This window comes from Aquarana catesbeiana, linkage group LG08 (assembly GCF_042186555.1).
Source record: "Aquarana catesbeiana isolate 2022-GZ linkage group LG08, ASM4218655v1, whole genome shotgun sequence".
In the NCBI taxonomy this organism is placed as follows: Eukaryota; Metazoa; Chordata; class Amphibia; order Anura; family Ranidae; genus Aquarana; species Aquarana catesbeiana.
The window spans coordinates 26,136,316-26,156,653 of NC_133331.1; the positions used below are offsets into that span (position 1 = coordinate 26,136,316).

Consider the following 20,338-nt stretch of genomic DNA (forward strand, 5'->3'; position numbering starts at 1 on the left):
GGGAGGGCTTAAGGAGGTGTTGAAGCTTACCCCTGAGGCGATCGGTGGCTAGTGTAGTTTGCCAGGGGCTGCGGATCTCGGGACGGGACCAGAGCTCACGAGTCACACGTCCGCCATCTTGGAAAGCTGCGCATGCGCTGACATTCTATACTTTGATATTGTTCTTGTAATATTTTGCTATTTTTATTATTAAATACATTTTTGAGTTTTTACACAAGAACTGAACGGATTATCGATATTATTATCATAAAAACGAGAATCTTACAGGGGTTCACTCCCTCTATTTGTCTTGGTGATTATTTTCACCAGAGTGAAAGTAAGGGCAAATCTAAAATTATGAGTTGCCACCAAAAATCTAGAGAGAAGAAATTTTCCAATGTTGATAGTTGTTCTGGGGATAACTGTCCAAGAGGACATTTGCCTAATTTTGGAGAGATCTCCTACTTTCTACTCCAGGTCATACAATCTTTTTTTTATTATCTCAACTCTTGATATATGACCCAAGGGACACTTCTGATGAGCTTAAGGGATATTTATACTTCCTTTATTTTGGGCTGCTGTTTTGAGTATCTCAAAGAATTCATTGTGCATGTACGTATTTGGTTTGAAGATGAAAACACTCCTGTTGCAATGTTAAAGAGAGCCATTCTGTGAGGCTTCGTTCAAATGGGTGGCTGTAAAAACAGGTGGTTGATCTACGTTTTGTTCCAACTTCTCCCCCGCCTGCCCAATTAAACAGTGCATGCACTGACAAAATCTAATTTTGTCAAGCTGGGTGATGCAGACAGAGCCACTTATGGCTCAAATTTTGGAAGATTCAGCAGGAAGCAGCAGAAATGTTATGGTTAGTTTTACTTTTTTAAGTTGGTCATGAGTTAAATTTCTGCTCTCTTGAGGAGCTCTGGTTCTTCCCACCAGTCATCATGTCACTAATGTGTTCTGGAATGACATAGGCCAGCAGAAAAAAAAATCCACAGGTAAGTATAACCTTTCCAGTTTTACAGGGTGGCTCTTTTTAAATCTCATTAATATAGTGACAGTCGCTTTAAGATAGCACAATTGTATTAAGTGTCATGTTGCTATTCTAGATAATACTAAGACAGAAGACGTCTCCCTACAGTTTCCCAAGAACATCCTGAAAGATTCTGAAAGAGCTTATGTGACTGTGTTGGGTAAGATTTTGTTACATGGCTTTATTCATCAACAGACTGAATATTTTTGTAGTGTCATACCTCAAGCTGAAGACTCTTAACTTGAGACATTATTATTATTATTATTAGTATACAGGATTTATATAGTGCCGACAGTTTACACAGCACTTTACAGCATAAGAGCAGACAGTACAATTACAATACAATTCAATACAAGAGGAATCAGAGGGTCCTGCTCATCAGAGCTTACAATCTAAGAGCGAGGGTCAAGAGATAAAAAAAGGTAATAACTGTGGGTGATGGGTTAATGGAGAAAATAAATGTACAGTTAGGTGGGGGTTGGATAGGCCTCTCTGAAGAAATGCGTTTTCAGGGATTGTCTGAAGGTGGACAGAGTAGGAGACAGTCGGACAGATTGGGGTAGGGAGTTCAAGAGGATGGGAGAGGCTCGGGAAAAGTACTGGAGGCAAGCATGGGATGAGGTGACAAGGGAGCTAGAGAGCAGGAGGTCTTGAGAGTAATGGAATGATTTGGTTGATATTTTGAGACTAGGTTAGTGATGTAGCTGGGGGCCGAGTTGTAGGATGGCTTACACCAAAGACATACACCAAACACCAGCAGATAGGATCCTTATTTTTAATAAAGTGACAGTTACTTTCAAAATTTAAAAAAGAACATGATATTCATATTTATGTTTTTGCAGTATTTAATATTTTTTGCTTTTGTTTTACCCTTACAGGAGATATAATGGGCACAGCATTGCAGAACCTTGACCGACTCCTTGCCATGCCATATGGGTGTGGGGAGCAGAACATGGTCCTCTTTGCTCCCAATATCTTCATTCTGCAGTATCTGGAAAAGACTCATCAGCTGACCGATGAGATCAAGAGCAAAGCCATCAAATTTCTTGAAAGTGGTGAGACATTGTGAAATGACTTCTTTATTTTTCTGCGAGGATTGGTATAAGTTATATGTTGCCATACTGGAATATGTTAAATGTTCGGTATTGAAAGAAACACAAGGTGATTTTCCACATATCATAACATTTTCATTGTTGGATGTGATTGCACCATCTTTAATATTATTATTATTATATAGAAGTTATATAGTGCCAACAATTTGCGCAGCGCTATAAAAATTAAAGGCAGACATTACAGTTACAATACCATTCAATACAAGAGAAATCAGAGGGCCCTGCTCGTTAGAGCTTACAATCTAAGAAGAAGGGTCAAATGATACAAAAGGTAATAACTTTGGGGGATGAGCTGACGGAGAAAGTAAAAACACAATATATTAGTTTGAAGAAACATAGGCTTCTTTTTTTTCCTAAAGTTACATTTCTACTGTGTAGTGTTCCAGACGTTGTCACGTCTCTGGGTGTGATGACGTCAAGAACAGACCCACCGCACAAGACCACGAGGGGGCAGGAGCCACAGGGACTGCTCTTGTGCTGGGAGGATTAGGTAATTATATCTCAGCTGTCCAATCCCCTAGACAAAAACAAGCAATTAACCCATGCGGTATGGGCACAGCCCCACTACATGGGGGAAAAAATCTATCTATCTATCTATCTATCTATCTATCTATCTATCTATCTATCTATCTATCTATCTATCTATCTATCTATCTATCTATCTATCTATCTATCTATCTATCTATCTATCTATCTTCTCTTTAACATATTCTATGCGTGTTGAAGCCTCCCTTATGTAGATATCCAAAAGCCCCCAGTCCTGCTGCATAAGTGACACTTTACATTATTCCCTTATAAGTCCTCCTCCAACTGCTACATTAAAAAAGTATGTAGTCTAGACCATCACTGACAATAAGTAGACCCTCCCTAAAGAAAGAAAGTTATGATCTGCAAGGAGGGAGAGGGCTGTGCTAAGGAATTTACTTTTTGAAGCAGTCAACTTTGCTAGTAAGTTCAAAGTCACTTTGCAAGTCAATAAATAATTGTAACCATCCGTAAAACCAAATTTTTATGAGCTTTTATTAACCAATAAGGTTCCATTGCATTTTTTAGCATGCAATGGAAAGGAAAACTAACTTTTGGCTGCTTGCTATCAGCAAGACAAGCCCACGTTCTTTACAGCAATTCTAAAATTATTATGACACTTTATAAAATAAATGTGGGAAATTTGTTAAAGTGTAGCACTTCCAAATATTCAGTCCACTCACCAAATCTTTGTTTTAGGATTTTATTGCATGCTTTTATTTACAATAAATTTCCAAACATTACAAGTAGGGTTACTCTCAAAGGGGTTTTCAGCATTCCTCAGCAAATGAAATTCTTCATACCAGCCTCCTGGCTTTCTCTCGTCTTAGAGGCTTCAGGCCATTGTCTGTCTCTCTTGTCCAAAATTCTCATTCTTTTCAACTCTTGTGCACACATTCACTTCTGTATACCTTGCAGCAACCTTCTATACTGGCCTACACCCTGACTTCTGGACAGAGAGCTCTTTTCTCACCCATGGTGGAGCTCTGAACTACAGTCTGCTTCTTCACAAAGATTCAGTACACACCTGGACACTCAGTGTACTAAATTGCTGACAAAACCTAGACCCAGGATTGGAGACTTCATCCCTCCTAAGTATTTACAAAGCTTCCTGCAGGCAGGGTTGAATGGTAGCCATTCTCCCAGTGATCAGCCAGGGGAAGTGAGAGGAGAAGAAGAGGAGAGCCGGTCCGATCATCACACATAGCAGGGATCGCCCGCTGTGACTGTTTTGATTTGATTTGGCTGGTGGCTGCAGCGACGTAAGTCCCTGCCTCCTGGACCGGCTCCTTTGATAGACAAAACATTGGTCCAATTATGGGATGTGTGACATCCATCTTAGGAGCCAATCCAGAAGGCGGGACTTTGTCAGGGAGTGCCGGGCAATTCAAAACAAAGCTGTCACAGTGGGTGATCCCCACTCTGTGTGATGATCCGGTCACCTCTTCTTTTCCTCTCCTCTCTCTGATCCCCGTGCACTGGTGAGGCTGCGCTGATGGGCACTGGTGAGGCTGCATTGATGGGCACTGATCAGGCTGAATTGATGGTCACTGATGAGGCTGCATTAATGGGCACTGATCAGGCTGCATTGATGGATACTGGTGAGGCTGCATTGATGGGCATTGATGGGCACTGATCAGGCTGCATTGATGGGCACTGATTAGGCTGCATTTCTGGGCACTGATCAGGTTGCATTGATCGGCACAGGTGAGGCTGCATTGCTTGGCACTGATCAGGCTGCATTGATGGGCACTGATCAGGCTGCATTGATGGGCAGTGTTGAGGCTGTATTGAAGGACACTGGTGAGGCTGCGTTGATGGGCACTGATCAGGCTGCATTGATGGGCAAAGATGAGGCTGCACTGATGGGCAATGATGAGGCTGTATTGATGGACACTGGTGAGGCTGTATTGATGGGCACTGATCAGGCTGCATTGATGGGCACTGATCAGGTTGCATTGATCAGCACGGGTGAGGCTGTATTGCTGGGCACTAATCAGGCTGCATTGCTGGGCACTGATCAGGCTGCATTGATGGGCACTGATCAGGCTGCATTGATGGGCACTGGTGAGGCTGTATTGAAGGACACTGGTGAGGCTGCATTGATGGGCACTGATCAGGCTGCATTGATGGGCAAAGATAAGGGTTCACTGATGGGTACTGATGAGGCTGCACTGATGGGAAATGGTGAGGCTGTATTGAAGGGCACTGGTGAGGCTGCATTGATGGGTACTGGTGAGGCTGCATTGATGGGCACGGATGAGGCTACGCTTATGGGCACTGATAAGACTACATTGATGGACACTGATCAGGCTACATTGATGGGCACTGATCAAGGCTGAATTGATAGGCATTGGTGAGGCTGCATTGATGGGCACTGATGAGGCTGCATTGATGGGCACAGATAAGCCTGCATTAATGGGCACTGGTGAGGCTGCATTGATGGGCACTGATAAGTTTCACTGATAGGGTTCATTGATGGGCACTGATGAAGCTGCATTGATTATGTTGTTAATGTTTATTTTTGTAATGTAATTCTGCATAAAACATTTAACAGTTTAATTTCATGAGATAATTTATGAGGGTGTGTTTAGGGGCGGAATTAGGGGTCGGGCAGGGTAGCGAGTAACCCTTAAGGCCTGGCTAGTAGCTCAGGACTTGAAATTTTGAGCCCTGACTCATAATTTATTTGGAATCTATAAATACATAAAATCTACAGACCCTTGATGTCTGAGAACTTATTACTTTGCTTATTGCTTGTTATGAAGATTAAATATTGCAGAAGTTTCTTGTATAATGTTTAAAACATTTACAATTTGTATGTGTTTTGTTTAGGATATCAGCGACAATTGACTTACAAGCGTGATGACGGCTCATACAGTGCCTTTGGAAAGAATGACCCCGAGGGTAACACATGGTGAGTGCCATGATTTACAATGTTTTGACAGACAATAAGCTCATGAAATTGATCCAAACCCTAACTGAGCAATGTTTAATTTGTATAAGAACTATGTATCATAAACAATTTACATTTTTTTAACTATCATTTGGGCTCTTCAGTAAAAAATAACATATTTCTTAAAGTCTACAAATAGTTCGCTCAATCTGTACTCAGGGTTCATATCTGCCTTTTCAAAAGTAAAGCAGCCATCTACAGTATGTCCCCTCCTAACCAGAGTTACCAACATGACTTAGCTTAAGGTATAGAGGCTAGACCACATTTTGATACCAGTCTAATTCCCCGTACACACGGTCGGATTTTCCGATGGAAAATGTCCGATCGGAGCGTGTTGTTGGACATTCCGACCGTGTGTGGGCTCCATCGGACATTTTTCATCGGATTTTCCGACACACAAAGTTTGAGAGCAGGCTATAAAATTTTCCGACAACAAAATCCGATTGCGTCAATTCCGACCGTGTGTGGCCAGTTCCGACGCACAAAGTGCCACGTATGCTCAGAAGAAATTCCGAGATGGAACAGCTCGGTCTGGTAAAATTAGCGTTCGCAATGGATACAGCACTTTCGTCACGGTGCAATGTAAAAAATGGTTTAATACAGCGCACTCTCTTCTTCTTTATAATGTGAGAAGAATTAAGTAGTTTTGCTGCTCATATTCACACAGACTTCTCACAAACTTCTTTCTTTATTATTTATCAGGACTCCCTCAATATATTTGGATTTGTCACATCTGACAAAATTATTTTTGGGCTGTTTTATTTTTTTATTTTTTTTAAAGGCTGTTTTTTTTTTTGTTTTAGGTTTGTATTTTTTTCAAGGCTGATCTTTGTTTTATTTTATTTTTATTTTTACTCCATAGTATTTTTGTGTGTGTTTTGTGTGTCAAGTTACCACAACACCATTGATATCTTATATTATTTAATCTCAAGGAGATTGTTTGGTGTTGGTGTCCCTTGTTAATTTCACATTGTACTATAGAAATGTACCTGAATCCTCACAAACAAACTGTCCTTTTTGAAGGAAAAAACACATAGGAGAGTATAATTGAAACAAAAAATCCTTTATTAAGAGCTCAGAACCAAGCAAAGAGGGAGGCAACGCTGGAGAAACAGCTGAAATTAGCGAAGCCTTGGACCCCCAGGGCAGACATCAATTATTTAACACCAAAATTGGTGGCCTGAGGAGTCCATATATAAGGGAGTGCAGTCTGGTCCAGAAGTCCCAGAGATCCGGAAAGCAGCAGATGACATCTGTGTCCCCAGGCTGTGGTACTACAAGAGGCTGCATCTTTTGCCAGACCAGACTGGACCCAGGGTCATCACTTTCTGGTCTTCTTTTCATGCTTCCTTCCTGGCTGTGGCTCTGGTGTTGGAGATGTGGCAGGAGGAGGAGTAGGACCTGGAGGAGGAGGAGGACTAGTAGGACCTGGAGGAGGAGGAGGAGGAGGAGTAGTAGGACCTGGAGGAGGAGGAGGACCATGTGTGAGGTCACAAATGTGGGTAGCAGATGTTATTTGGCCCTTCAACTCCTTATTGAGCGCTTCCAAAATTAAGGACTCACACAGGAGTCGTTGGCCCTCCTCCATCTGCAGCATTTTGCAGGCAGTTATGCAAGCAAAGTCCTCTTCCACAGTGTGGGGGGTTCTCAGGGCCTCTGTAGCCTTCCAAAAGAGGCCTACGGCAGCCTCCTCCAGGGTACTCCTTTTCCTGCCACTTTGTCTTTGCGGTTGTAGGGGAGGGACCTGCATATCAGACAGCCTTCTTGGCCCGGCCACCTCCTGGCTGAGACTTCCCTGTGTATGAAAAAGGGACATGGTTTTAGTTTTTGCATCATCAATCACAATCATAAATTAGTACTCCAAACTAACATCTAGTTAACATCATTGATTGGACAACCAGAAATATATATAGAGGAATGCTATACCTGGCTCAGTCTGGGCTCCTCCACATGTTGCTGCCTGGAGGGCCCAGGTTGGGCGTCAGAAGCCTCAGCTGGGGTGGAAGGAAGCGTGGAAGGAAGACTGGAGAGTGATGACCTGGGTTCAGTCTGACCTGCCAGAAAATGCAGCCTGTCATAGTACCTCATCCTGGGGACATAGATGTCATCTGCTGCTCCGGATCTCTGGGAATCCTGGACCTTCTTGTGCTCCCTTAGATATGTACTCCTCAGGCCACCAATTAGGATCTTCAAATAGGTCATGTCTGCCGTGGGGACCACCGTCTTCACAAATTCCAGCAATTGATCCAGTGCTGCCTTCCTCTTTGTTTGGTTCTTATAATGTGGGTGGTTTATCTGCCACAGACAAGGCAGCTCCCTGAACATATCAATGAAGATTGCCATAAAGTCGTTATCTTTCAAGATATCCATTTTCACTGCAAGACACAACACAAGACAAACCCTAATGTCAGGCAAAACTCTCCTAATCTTGTTACAATATAGGCCTCAATCTAGAAGCAGTATAGGCCCAAGTTTGGCTCTTACCTTCGTTATTACGATCGGCGCCTCTGATACTCCTTCCTCCGCTCACAGATCATATGTACTACGCACGCGTGTTACGCTTTATACACACTGCGCATGCGTGTAACTCTGCCCGCCCCTGACGTTCTTTCTAGTCTATTCCCCACCCCTTTTCATTCGGCGCAGTGGGGGAAGAGCACATGGCGGAGACACAACAGGTGCGTGCTAATTATAGCAACGAGGAGGAGGAAAGCCTGGATCCGGAAACATCTGGATCCAGAAGGAGAAGATTTAAGGCCTCAAATATGTCCTTTGGGGAGATGTTGGAGATGGTCAACATCCTGAAGAAGGCCGACTATGATGGGAAGTATGGACCTTACCCCAACCCCAATGTCCGAAAGGCCAAGATAATGGCGAAAGTAGTCAAGAGTCTGCACCGCAATTTCGGGGTACATCGATCGAAAGATCAGCTCAGGAAGTGGTGGTCGGACCTCAAATTAAGAGAACATGAGCAGTACAGAAAGATCTGGAGAGTGCTGCAAAAAAGTAAGTAGTTGTGCTGTGTTCATATTCTTTTTGTGTTTATTATGTTCGTGCTGCTCCATGTGCTTTTAGGAACTGTTGTACAGTTTAAAATGGCAACTTTCATGTTCATGGGCACATTATTCATTCGTGTCAAACATTTTTATTTCGGCCTATAAAACACCATTGTTTTGGCCATATGCATTTGATCACGTTTTAGGGCCTACTTGTATGAAACTAATTTGGTTGTGTAGATGTGTTTGTTACTAGAATGAAATGCAAACTAGATTCTGTGCAAGGAGAGGACACTCAGCAGCAGTTTTCACATCTGGACGCTGGAGCACTAGTGTGGGACACAAGAACACCCTTTTTATTAGGGGGTCCCACACAGGTGCTCCAGTGTATACTATAGGGGTGTCTCCATCTGTGAAGCTTGTACAAGACAGGTAAAGTATTCAAGTTTGACGAAGGACAATAAAAATGCTACATCTTGGAAGTCTGCCAAAATAGACAATTGTACCCCACTTCCAAACAATGTTTCATATTTATAGTTCTTCCCTCAAATATCTGTGTGCTAAGTATACCATTTTTGTTTCACATAGGGGAGAAAAGACTCGGAGGACACCCCTCATCCGAGAAGACCAGAGATCCCCACCTCTGGAAGAAGGGGAAACACCCCAAACACAAGAAGAGCAGGAGGAGGAAAACGTGGTGGAACTAGTCACCACAACAGGTGAGTGTCTGCGACCACAGGCTCAGGTAAAAGATGGATGCTGGCATATTTATAATACCTGTTTTTTTTTTTTGGTTTCTCTCTTTTTAGGTGATCGTGATGTTGTGGATCCAGATCCTTTCACCTCTGAAAGCGCCCAGATCCTGATCGGGGAGATCATGGAGTGTAATGTTGCATTGGAAAACATCATGAAAAACATCAATGATGTTATTAAAAAAAATAAGAACATCATTGATGTTTTGGGGAGAGTTTAAAACCCCTCCAAATCCCTTTCTTTTATGGTGTGCTACAATTTTTTAATTTTTTGAAGAATTGTAGAAAAGCCAAATTTTGAAGAGGCACACAGTGTGTCAACATGTGCTATCTGCCATCACGGGAGATCAATGGATGTGTTTTGGGGGTGCAACCCCTTCCTCAATAATAAAGTAGCTGAGAGGAAGGGGTTGCTCCCCCAAAACACGTCCCTTGATCCCCCGTGATGGCAGCTAGCACATGTTGACATTCGTAAATTGGTGTGCATCTTCAAAATTTGACTTCACCCCATCTGAACGCAATATCAAACACAGTTCCTAAATACTCATGTCTGATATTGCCTTCAAGTTCTACCAAATGTGAACTTTGTAAGTTCAAGATTTGTGTCTTTCTTGTTGGTTTTACACATGCCTGTTTTATCTTAAATGGACATTTCTACTTTTACTTAAGCCACCCCAAAAATTGTTATACAACAAACATGTTGGTTTGTTTTAAAAACCTTTTCTAAATGCACATGTGATTGTGCTGGTATTAAAAATATTGTTAATCAAGAATGTGTGGATAATTGTCTCAACTCTACAACACTTTTGTGGTGCACCAATTGCTGCTTTTTGTGACAATGGGTGTTATTTCCTAAGGGCAAATCCACTTTGCACTACAAGTGCAGTTTCAAGTGCACTTGTAGTGCAAAGTGTCTTTGCCTTTAGTAAATAACACCCAACAATGCTTTGTATAAGGTTACACAATCACGCCATTTTCAGGACTCAACACATTTCTGTCAGGGTCAGCTAAAACAAACACAAGCAGTAAATGTCACCAAAGATTTGCTTAATGTTTTTTTTATTTGATAAAGGTTTCACACATTGTTTGGCATATTGATAGCCCCCCTACCCGCAAAGAATTCACGGTATCTTAGCCGGACATCGCGGGCACTCAGGGGGGGCAAGCCAGGACGGCCACTTTCAAGCACTGTCAGGGTTGGTTCATTTTGAATTCCGGCCTCAGGCCCAACTGAGCCAGCATAGCTGGCAGAATGTTGCCGTAAAAAGTTATGTAGAACACAGCACGCCAGGATAATATGATTCGGTTTATACTCTGCCATATGTATGGGTGTAAGAAATAGGCGGAAACCAACTAGCCATGATTCCAAACATGTTCTCCACCACTCTTCTGGCTCTGGCCAGCCAGTAACTAAAAACCCTCTGGTCCAGGGTGAGGATCCTCATCGGGAATGGCCGCATAAGATGGTCCCCCAGCACAAAAGCTTCATCCGATGAAGACAAATGGGAGTCCTTCCACATTGTCTTCTGGAGGTGGCAAGTCCAAGCTGCCATTCTGGATGACTCCATCATCGGACATCCGGCCATTCTTCCCCACATCCACATACAGGAACTCATAATTAGCCGACACCATCGCCAACATCACAATACTATTGAACCTCTTATAATTATAAAAGTACAACCCCGAGTTGGGTGGTGGGATGATGTGGACGTGTTTCCCATCAATTGCCCCTCCGCAGTTAGGAAAGTCCCACCGCTTGGCAAAGTGGGAGGCCACAGTCTGCCATTCCTGTGGCGTGGAAGGAAACTGTTGAGGAAACCAAAAAAAAATTTGTCTTTTTGAACATAAAAACATGGAAAGCAGATTAGACACAAACATTCTTGGCCAACATACGTACTGTTGTACGAGGAGGATTTGGATTTTGTGGGAATTTCAGGGACCTGGTTCAACAGCTCTCATGATTGGCTGGCAAACATTCAAGGGCATACCCTATACCACAAGGATAGAGAGGGTTAAAAAGGGGGAGGGGTATGCCTATAAATCAAGAATAATGTACAAGTGAATGTGAGAGATTACATCACTGAGGGAGCTAGAGAGGAGGTGGAATTCTTATGGGTAGAGCTCCAAAGGGATGAAGCTAAGGGGAAAATAATACTGGGAGTATGCTATAGGCCCCCTAACCTGAGGGAGGAAGTGGAGACGGATCTCCTATCACAAATTGGATTAGCAGCAAAGATGGGAAGTGTTATCATAATGGGGGATTTTAATTATCCAGACGTAGACTGGGCAGAGGGAACCGCGCATTCATTTAAGGCTCGCCAGTTCCTTAATGTCTTGCAGGACAATTTTATGGGTCAGATGGTAGATGCACCAACTAGAAATAAAACATTACTGGATCTACTGATTACCAACAATACAGACCTGATCACGGATGTGGAAATACGGGGCAATTTAGGTAACAGCGATCACAGGTCAATTAGTTTCAGTATAAATCACACAAATAGGAAACATAAAGGGAATACAAAGACACTGAATTTCAAAAGAGCCAACTTCCCTAAACTACAAACCTTACTAAAAGGCATAAATTGGGATAAAATATTAGGAACAAAGAATACGGAGGAGAGATGGGTTTGCTTTAAGAGCATATTAAATAAGGGCATTAGCCAATGTATCCCATTGGGTAATACATTTAAAAGAGCGAACAAAAGTCCTGGATGGCTTAACTCCAATGTAAAAATGCATATAAGAGCAAAGGAGAAGGCCTTCAAAAAATACAGGGTTGAGGGATCATCCTCAGCATTCAGACTTTATAAAGAATGCAACAAGAAATGTAAGGGTGCAATTAGGATGGCTAAGATAGAACATGAAAGATACACAGCGGAGGAGAGCAAAAAAAAATCCCAAGAAATTCTTTAAGTATGTAAACAGTAAAAAAGGGAGGACAAACCATATTCTCCTCAGTCTTCATGAGTGAATCGGGGGGCTTCAGTAACCAAAACTGCAGTGTTTATCCTCATGATACAACACAGGAAGCACCTCCATGGTTAACAGAGGACAGAATTAAAATTAGACTTGAGAAACTTAACATTAATAAATCACCGGGACCAGATGGCTTGCATCCGAGGGTACTTAGGGAACTCAGTCAAGTGATTGCCAGACCGTTGTTCCTAATTTTTACAGATAGTCTACTGACTGGAATGGTACCAGCTGATTGGAGAAAAGCCAATGTACCGCCAATATTTAAAAAGGGCCCAAAATACATCTTTGGGAATTACAGACCAGTTAGCCTAACATCAATAGTATGTAAACTCTTGGAGGGGATTATAAGGGACTATATACAAGATTTTAGTAATAAGAACGGTATCATTAGCAGTAATCAGCATGGATTCATGAAGAATCATTCTTGCCAAACCAATTTATTAACCTTCTATGAGGAGGTGAGTTGCCATCTAGATAAAGGAAGGCCCGTAGACGTGGTGTATCTGGATTTTGCAAAAGCATTTGACACAGTTCCCCATAAACGTTTACTGTACAAAATAAGGTCCGTTGGCATGGACCATAGGGTGAGTACATGGATTGAAAACTGGCTACAAGGGCGAGTTCAGAGGGTGGTGATAAATGGGGAGTACTCAGAATGGTCAGGGGTGGGTAGTGGGGTTCCCCAGGGTTCTGTGCTGGGACCAATCCTATTTAATTTGTTCATAAACGATCTGGAGGATGGGATAAACAGTTCAATCTCTGTATTTGCAGATGATACTAAACTAGGCAGGGCAATAACTTCTCCGCAGGATGTGGAAACCTTGCAAAAAGACCTGAACAAATTAATGGGGTGGGCGACTACATGGCAAATGAGGTTCAATGTGGAAAAATGTAAAATAATGCATTTGGGTGGCAAAAATATGAATGCAATCTATACACTGGGGGGAGAACCTCTTGGGGAATCTAGGATGGAAAAGGACCTGGGGGTACTAGCAGATGATAGGCTCAGCAATGGCATGCAATGCCAAGCTTCTGCTAACAAAGCAAACAGAATATTGGCATGCATTAAAAAGGGGATCAACTCCAGAGATAAAACGATAATTCTCCCACTCTACAAGGCTCTGGTCCGGCCGCACCTGGAGTATGCTGTCCAGTTCTGAGCACCAGTCCTCAGGAAGGATGTACTGGAAATGGAGCGAGTACAAAGAAGGGCAGCAAAGCTAATAAAGGGTCTGGAGGATCTTAGTTATGAGGAAAGGTTGCGAGCACTGAACTTATTCTCTCTGGAGAAGAGACGCTTGAGAGGGGATATGATTTCAATATACAAATACTGTACTGGTGACCTCACAATAGGGATAAAACTTTTTCACGGAAGGGAGTTTAACAAGACTCGTGGCCACTCACTAAAATTAGAAGAAAAGAGGTTTAACCTTAAAGTACGTAGAGGGTTCTTTACTGTAAGAGCGGCAAGGATGTGGAATTCCCTTCCACAGGCGGTGGTCTCAGCAGGGAGCATTGATAGCTTCAAGAAATGACCACAACATACAGGGATGTACAATGTAATACTGACATATAATCACACACATAGGTTGGACTTGATGGACTTGTGTCTTTTTTCAACCTCATCTACTATGTAACAATGTAACTATATGTAACATCAAGATAACATTTATTTATGGGAATTTTTAAACAACAAAGTAGAAGGTACACCTATCATACCCCCCCCTCTCCTGGGCCATTTCTAACATTATAGGGGGGGAGCTCTTGGACATGTATCCCTCTCCACTTCATTGAGAGATGAATGCCTAAATAATGGGTATTACTTTGAACAGCCCCTCCTTAGTTACACTATTGGCAGCCCACTGGACAGGTAAGAAGTGTCATAATACAAAGATATAAATACACACTGTACACATTTGAGCACATTTGGACTTTCTGCTATTACCTATCAAGATAATAATAGCCCCGCTGGGCAAAGTGAGAGGCCACAGTCTGCCATTCCTGTGGCGTGGAAGGAAACTGTTGAGGAAAAAACAATAAACATTACTATTTTTACTCTGAAACATGGCAAGCAGATTAGACACATACATTATGGGGCAACCTCTAGATAGCATTTATTAAGGGGAATTTAACAAGGCCAAAGTATAAGGCACACCTATCATATTCCCTCTCCCCCGCCCCCTCTCATGGGCCATTTCTAACATTATGGGGTGTGTGGAAATCTTGGACAGGTAACCCTCTTCACTTCATTGAGAGATGAATGCCTAAATAATGGGTATTACTTGGAACAGCCCCTCCTTAGTTACACTATTGGCAGACCACTGGACAGGTAAGAAGTGTCATAATACAAAGATATAAATACACATTGTACACATTTGAGGACATTTGGACAGTCTGCTATTACCTATCAAGATAATAATAGTATACAAAAACTTTAAACAGTACCATTTGAAAGTATACAGGCAGGCCCTTGCACTACATGCTTTGGGGAATTCATCCATAAATATGACCACTAAAGAGATGAGTATAGTGTGTATGGGTTTGGCAAAGTCAGCAGATAGAGGATTGAGGATAGATAGAGAATTGGTATCAGGGTTAAAAATGATTTGTGGACCCCCCAAAAAAAGCCTCTGGCACTCTGCCTGAATTTAAAGCACAAATCACATTTCAAAACATTTTAGGGGGTGTTTGGGGTAAAGCACTACTATGGAGCTGATAAAATACATTGTTAAGTGACTACATGAGGTGAATATAGGGCCAGGAGAGCATGCTGGGGAGGTAAGTGAAGGCAAATATGTATGAAGGACAAAAAAATAACTACATAAAAATCCAGCATGCATGAGAACAAAGGGGACATTCACAGCATATTACAATCATGGTCATTAGGGAATGAGGAAAGAAATACAATACATTAGCAAACATTAAATACACTAAAATGTGATATTAAAGGATTAAAATCTTACCTTCATGAGGTGTGGGGCGGAGCCTAGCGGAGCAGACATGCATTGTTAGAGCTCCACACCGCTGAGGAGAGAAGAGAAGGACAAAGCGGAGCCTGCAGGCTCAAAAGGTATCCATTTGAACCTTTTTGCCCCAGGGAACAAACTGTGAAAGATTGGGCAGGAAATATGGTACTGGGAGGAAACCGTGGCAGAAATAAAAATCACCTCACAAAGAGCTCACAGGCAATCACTGCAGCTGAAGCAGCTCCAGTCACCTCACAATATACAGCATCAGGGCGCTCTCACAGACAGAAAATGTCACAGCAAGACTCTCCATTTGAGTCAGATACAGAACAAATCCTCTCACAAACTTCTCCACAAGCCTCCTCAGTATCCCCAGTAATATTATTACAATTTGAAAAGATGCTTCATAAGGCTTTAAAACAAACCTCAGACCAAATAACAAAAAGCCTAACCAAAGAAATAAGAGAGCTGGGAAACCGCACCGCAGCCTTAGAAATAAAAATGGATGAAATTGAAATTACAACCCAAGAAAATATAACAGAATTGGAACAATTAAAAAAAGAGAATTTAATACTTCAAACTAAGCTCGAAGATTACGAAAATAGAGCCAGACGTTCAAACTTGCGCATAAGGGGAATACCTGAAACTGTGACAGACCTGCAATCTACTATTACTGCTCTATTACAAGAACTAAAGCCAGATATCCCTATTGAACGTTTAGAACTGGACAGAGTACACAGAGCCCTCACAGCCAAAAAGAAAGATGGACCCCCACGTGATATAATCACAAAATTTCATTATTACAGAACGAAAGAACAAATACTAATTGCTGCAAGACAAAAAAAGGAACTTAATTTTCAAGGACACAATTATCAAATTTTTGCTGACCTATCCCAACTTACTATTACTAAAAGACGATCCATGAAACCCCAACTAATGGAACTGCAACGCCACAACATTATGTATCAATGGGGCTTCCCCTTTTCAGTCAGATTTAACTACCAAGGTACAATTTACAGAAGCAGATCAGCAGATGAACTACAACAAACCCTTTTAAAATTAAATCTGACAGAACCCACAAGCAGCAACACTCCCACACGCAGAAGAATGGCGTCATCTTCACCTTCAGGCAGCACCCAGAAAATTTCAGAACAAAATGGGAATCATCATTCTCACAAAAGAGGCCGTTATGCCACATCATCCATGGACCAAGAAGATTCAATGGACTGACATCCTAATTCCTGATATCTCTTCATTTATTATACTAAGAGATGGTTCTCTATAAAAAACCTATATTTATAACTGAATGTAACTGCATTCTGATAGTCACACACTGTGTGGGATCATGTTACATTCCAGTTATATTTCTTATTACTTCTGATTCATATAGCCTTAGAATATATAAGTGAAATAAGGAAATTCTTGTTCAGTTATATATTATCAGGTAATAACAATAGATTTATTACTTTTTAGGACAAATATGTTCAATAATCCAGAAGTAATGGAAGCTTTTTCTTTCTTTTCTTAAAACAAATATATTATTACCTAACTAGTTCCTAGAATTATGTTTTTGTTTATTCTAATCTGAAGCAATACAACCTCAATTTTATGAGTTAACATATCTAAACAGTTACATATGAATAAAATATGTAATTGTTTACTCTAAAAGGGTTAAAATCCCCAAATAATTCAAACTATCTTCATCAATACCAAAGTTATTAACAGTACCTTTCTAACTGAATTATTTAGCCTAGGGCAAGACTAACCATATACAACCACCCTGGAATAAATAATTTCAACAAAAACTATATTCTGCACTCCAATTAATGAAACATCATTTTGATGTCTTTTGACATAGCACTTCTCTCCTGTAAGCGGAAGATCCGTGTACCCCCATTAGCCCTCCTCATTCTTCCAACCATATTATGTGGGAGTGTGACGAAGGCACTTATTCCCCTGAGAGAGATATTTATTCTCTTTCACGGGTAAATTGTGATTACTTGCAAAAAATAATTTATACAATGTATCATCTAATCTCATATGTTTTTTGTTTACTTTTTACTCCAGAATTCACTGGTTTCTTTTCTATCTATTCATCTCTTCAGTCCACACAGGTTTATCTGCGCAGTCAGCACTGCATAACAAAAAGTAAGTCAAAACTATTTGATCTATTGCCATGGCACCACTGAATATACTTTCCCTGTATGTTCAGGGAATAAATGTCCCTCAAAAAAGGACCAAAGCCTTCCGTACTTTCCATAACAAGAAGGCTCACATAGTATGCCTCCAAGAAACACACTTCACCAAAGATTCTACTCCAAAATATATTTCTCCTTTTTATCAAAAATTTACACGGCTTCTGCCTGTACCAAGCAAAGGGGAACTCTAATTGCATTTCACCGATCCACACCATTCACCTTATCATCAGAAATTAAAGACCCAGAAGGTAGATACCTGATACTCATGGGTTATATAATGGATACAGCAATCACAGTGATTTCCTACTACGCTCCTAACAAACAACCTACACCAGTCCTCTCACATATATTACAAGTGATTAATACACACAAAATAGGAACAGTGATAATGTGTGGGGATTCGAACCAGGTCCTCCTCCCATTTCTAGATAAATCACCTTTTACACCATCCAAAATAACCTCTAGATTACCTTTTTCTCAACTTCTTTCCAAATACAATCTGGTAGATTCATGGAGAGAAAGTAACCCAATGAAAAAGAAATTCACTTATTTCTCGCACCCTCATCAAACCTTCACCAGAATAGATCATATTTTTCTAACAATAGGAATGATACCAGAAATTATTGCATCAGATATAATTCCGATTCCGTGGTCTGACCATAATGCAGTATACACTACTATAGCCTCAGCCATACCAAAAGCGCATGACCCAACATGGTACTTACCGGACATAATGCTCAAACACCCACTACATCAGATGGCCATTGAACAAGCTTTAAAGGAATACATATCAATTAATAATACAACAGACATCTCCCCAATAACACTGTGGGAAGCTCATAAGCCTGTCTTGCGTGGTACAATACAAAGACAAATGGCACTATTTAAACGGGAACACAAAAATCTAGCAAAAAAACTAGAACTCAATTTTAATGCAGCCTACATATCATTTCAAGATAATCCATCTCAGAGTACAAAATCCCATCTGGAAAAATCTAGATTGGAATACGATCTATTTCTCACTCAGTGAGTCAGTTGATAAATCCCTCAAACGCTCCAAACACAATTTCTACATGAATACAAACAAACCAGGTACATATTTGGCTCGGGCATTAAATTCAACTAACAAATCTTTCAAACCAATACGTTTGAAATTATCAAAAAATGTTTACACTTGTAATCCAGTTAAAATAGTCCATAAATTTCACTCACATCTCGCAACTTTATACAAGACAAACAATGAATTTAAACCTACAGAAGCCGAATCCTTCTTCTCAAAAATAACCTTACCTGAGTTATCTCAGAATCAAAAAAGCAGTTTGGATGAGCCTATAACTATAGATGAAGTTGCTAACGCCATAAAAGACCTAAAACTTAACAAAAGACCAGGCCCAGACGGCTACTCGGCTTTATACTATAAAACATTCTCAGAAATACTCTCTCCCATTCTCACTGAAACTTTTAACAAACTTCTAGATGGACATTCTTTTCGGCAAGAAACACTAATGGCAATTGTTTGTATGATCCCAAAACCCCTTTCTGATGATACTTCCTGTGTGAATTATCGGCCTATCTCTCTGTTAAACCTCGATATTAAATTATTAGCAAAAATAATAGCAAAACGCCTCAATAGCATTATAGGAATATTAATACATAGAGATCAAATAGGCTTCATGCCAAATAGACAGGCAGGCGATAATATACGCAGGGCAGTGTTATTGGCACATATTGCTAAAAAATGGAAAATCCCTTTATGTTTTCTATCTCTCGATATTAAGAGGGCATTTGACACAGTATCCTGGCAATATATGCAATATTCATTACAAAAATGGGGTTTTGGACCCCACTTTTTAACATGGATCAAAGCATTATATAATAAACCCAAAGCCTATATAAAATATGCTGGATACAAATCTGAAGCCTTTAATATCGAAAGAGGTACCAGACAGGGTTGCCCATTATCTCCCTTATTATTTGCCCTTATACTCGAACCCATGGCCCAATACATCAGAACTAGGGATGAGCCGAACACCCCCCGGTTCGGTTCGCACCAGAACCTGCGAACGGACCGAAAGTTCGCACGAACGTTAGAACCCCATTGACGTCTATGGGACTCGAACGTTCGAAATCAAAAGTGCTCATTTTAAAGGCTAATTTGCATGGTATTGTCCTAAAAAGGGTTTGGGGACCCGGGTCCTACCCCAGGGGACATGTATCAATGCAAAAAAAACTTTTAAAAACGGCCGTTTTTTCGGGAGCAGTGATTATAATGATGCTTAAAGTAAAAAAAAAAAAAGTGAAATATTCCTTTAAATATCGTACCTGAGGGGTGTCTATAGTATGCCTGTAAAGTGACGCGTGTTTCCCGTGTTTAGAACATTCCCTGCACCAAATGTAATTTTTAAAGGAAAAAATCTCATTTAAAACTGCTTGCGGGTTTAATGTAATGTTGGGTCCTGGCAATATGGATGAAAATCAGTGAGACAAACGGCATGGGTACCCCCCAGTCCATTACCAGGCCCTTTGGGTCTTGTATGGATATTAAGGGGAACCCCGCACCCAAATTAAAATAAGGAAAGGTGTGGGGCCACCAGGCCCTATATACTCTGAACAGCAGTATACAGGCGGTGCAAACAAGACAGGGACTGTAGGTTTGTTGTTAAGTAGAATCTCTTTGTAATTTTGAACAGGTACATTTTTAACGTGTTTAGCTCCAGCCAAAAAATCTTTTTTAAGCTTTTTGGAAAACATAGGGAAGGGTTATCACCCCTGTGACATTTGTTTTGCTGTCTTTCCTCCTCTTCAGAAGATTTCACCTCACTTTTTGTCCCAATGAAAAATG

General features: G+C 41.1%; 1 protein-coding gene across 1 annotated transcript in view; it reads left to right on the forward strand.

Annotated features, from left to right (window-relative positions):
- The window catches only part of LOC141105646 (alpha-2-macroglobulin-like), a 267,675-nt gene that overhangs the window by 188,038 nt on the left and 59,299 nt on the right, over positions 1 to 20,338 (forward strand). The window contains exons 23-25 of the mRNA XM_073595621.1: positions 1,089 to 1,172; positions 1,891 to 2,067; positions 5,485 to 5,566. Of these exons, the coding sequence (XP_073451722.1) occupies positions 1,089 to 1,172; positions 1,891 to 2,067; positions 5,485 to 5,566 (343 nt within the window). The remainder of the gene's footprint in view (positions 1 to 1,088; positions 1,173 to 1,890; positions 2,068 to 5,484; positions 5,567 to 20,338) is intronic.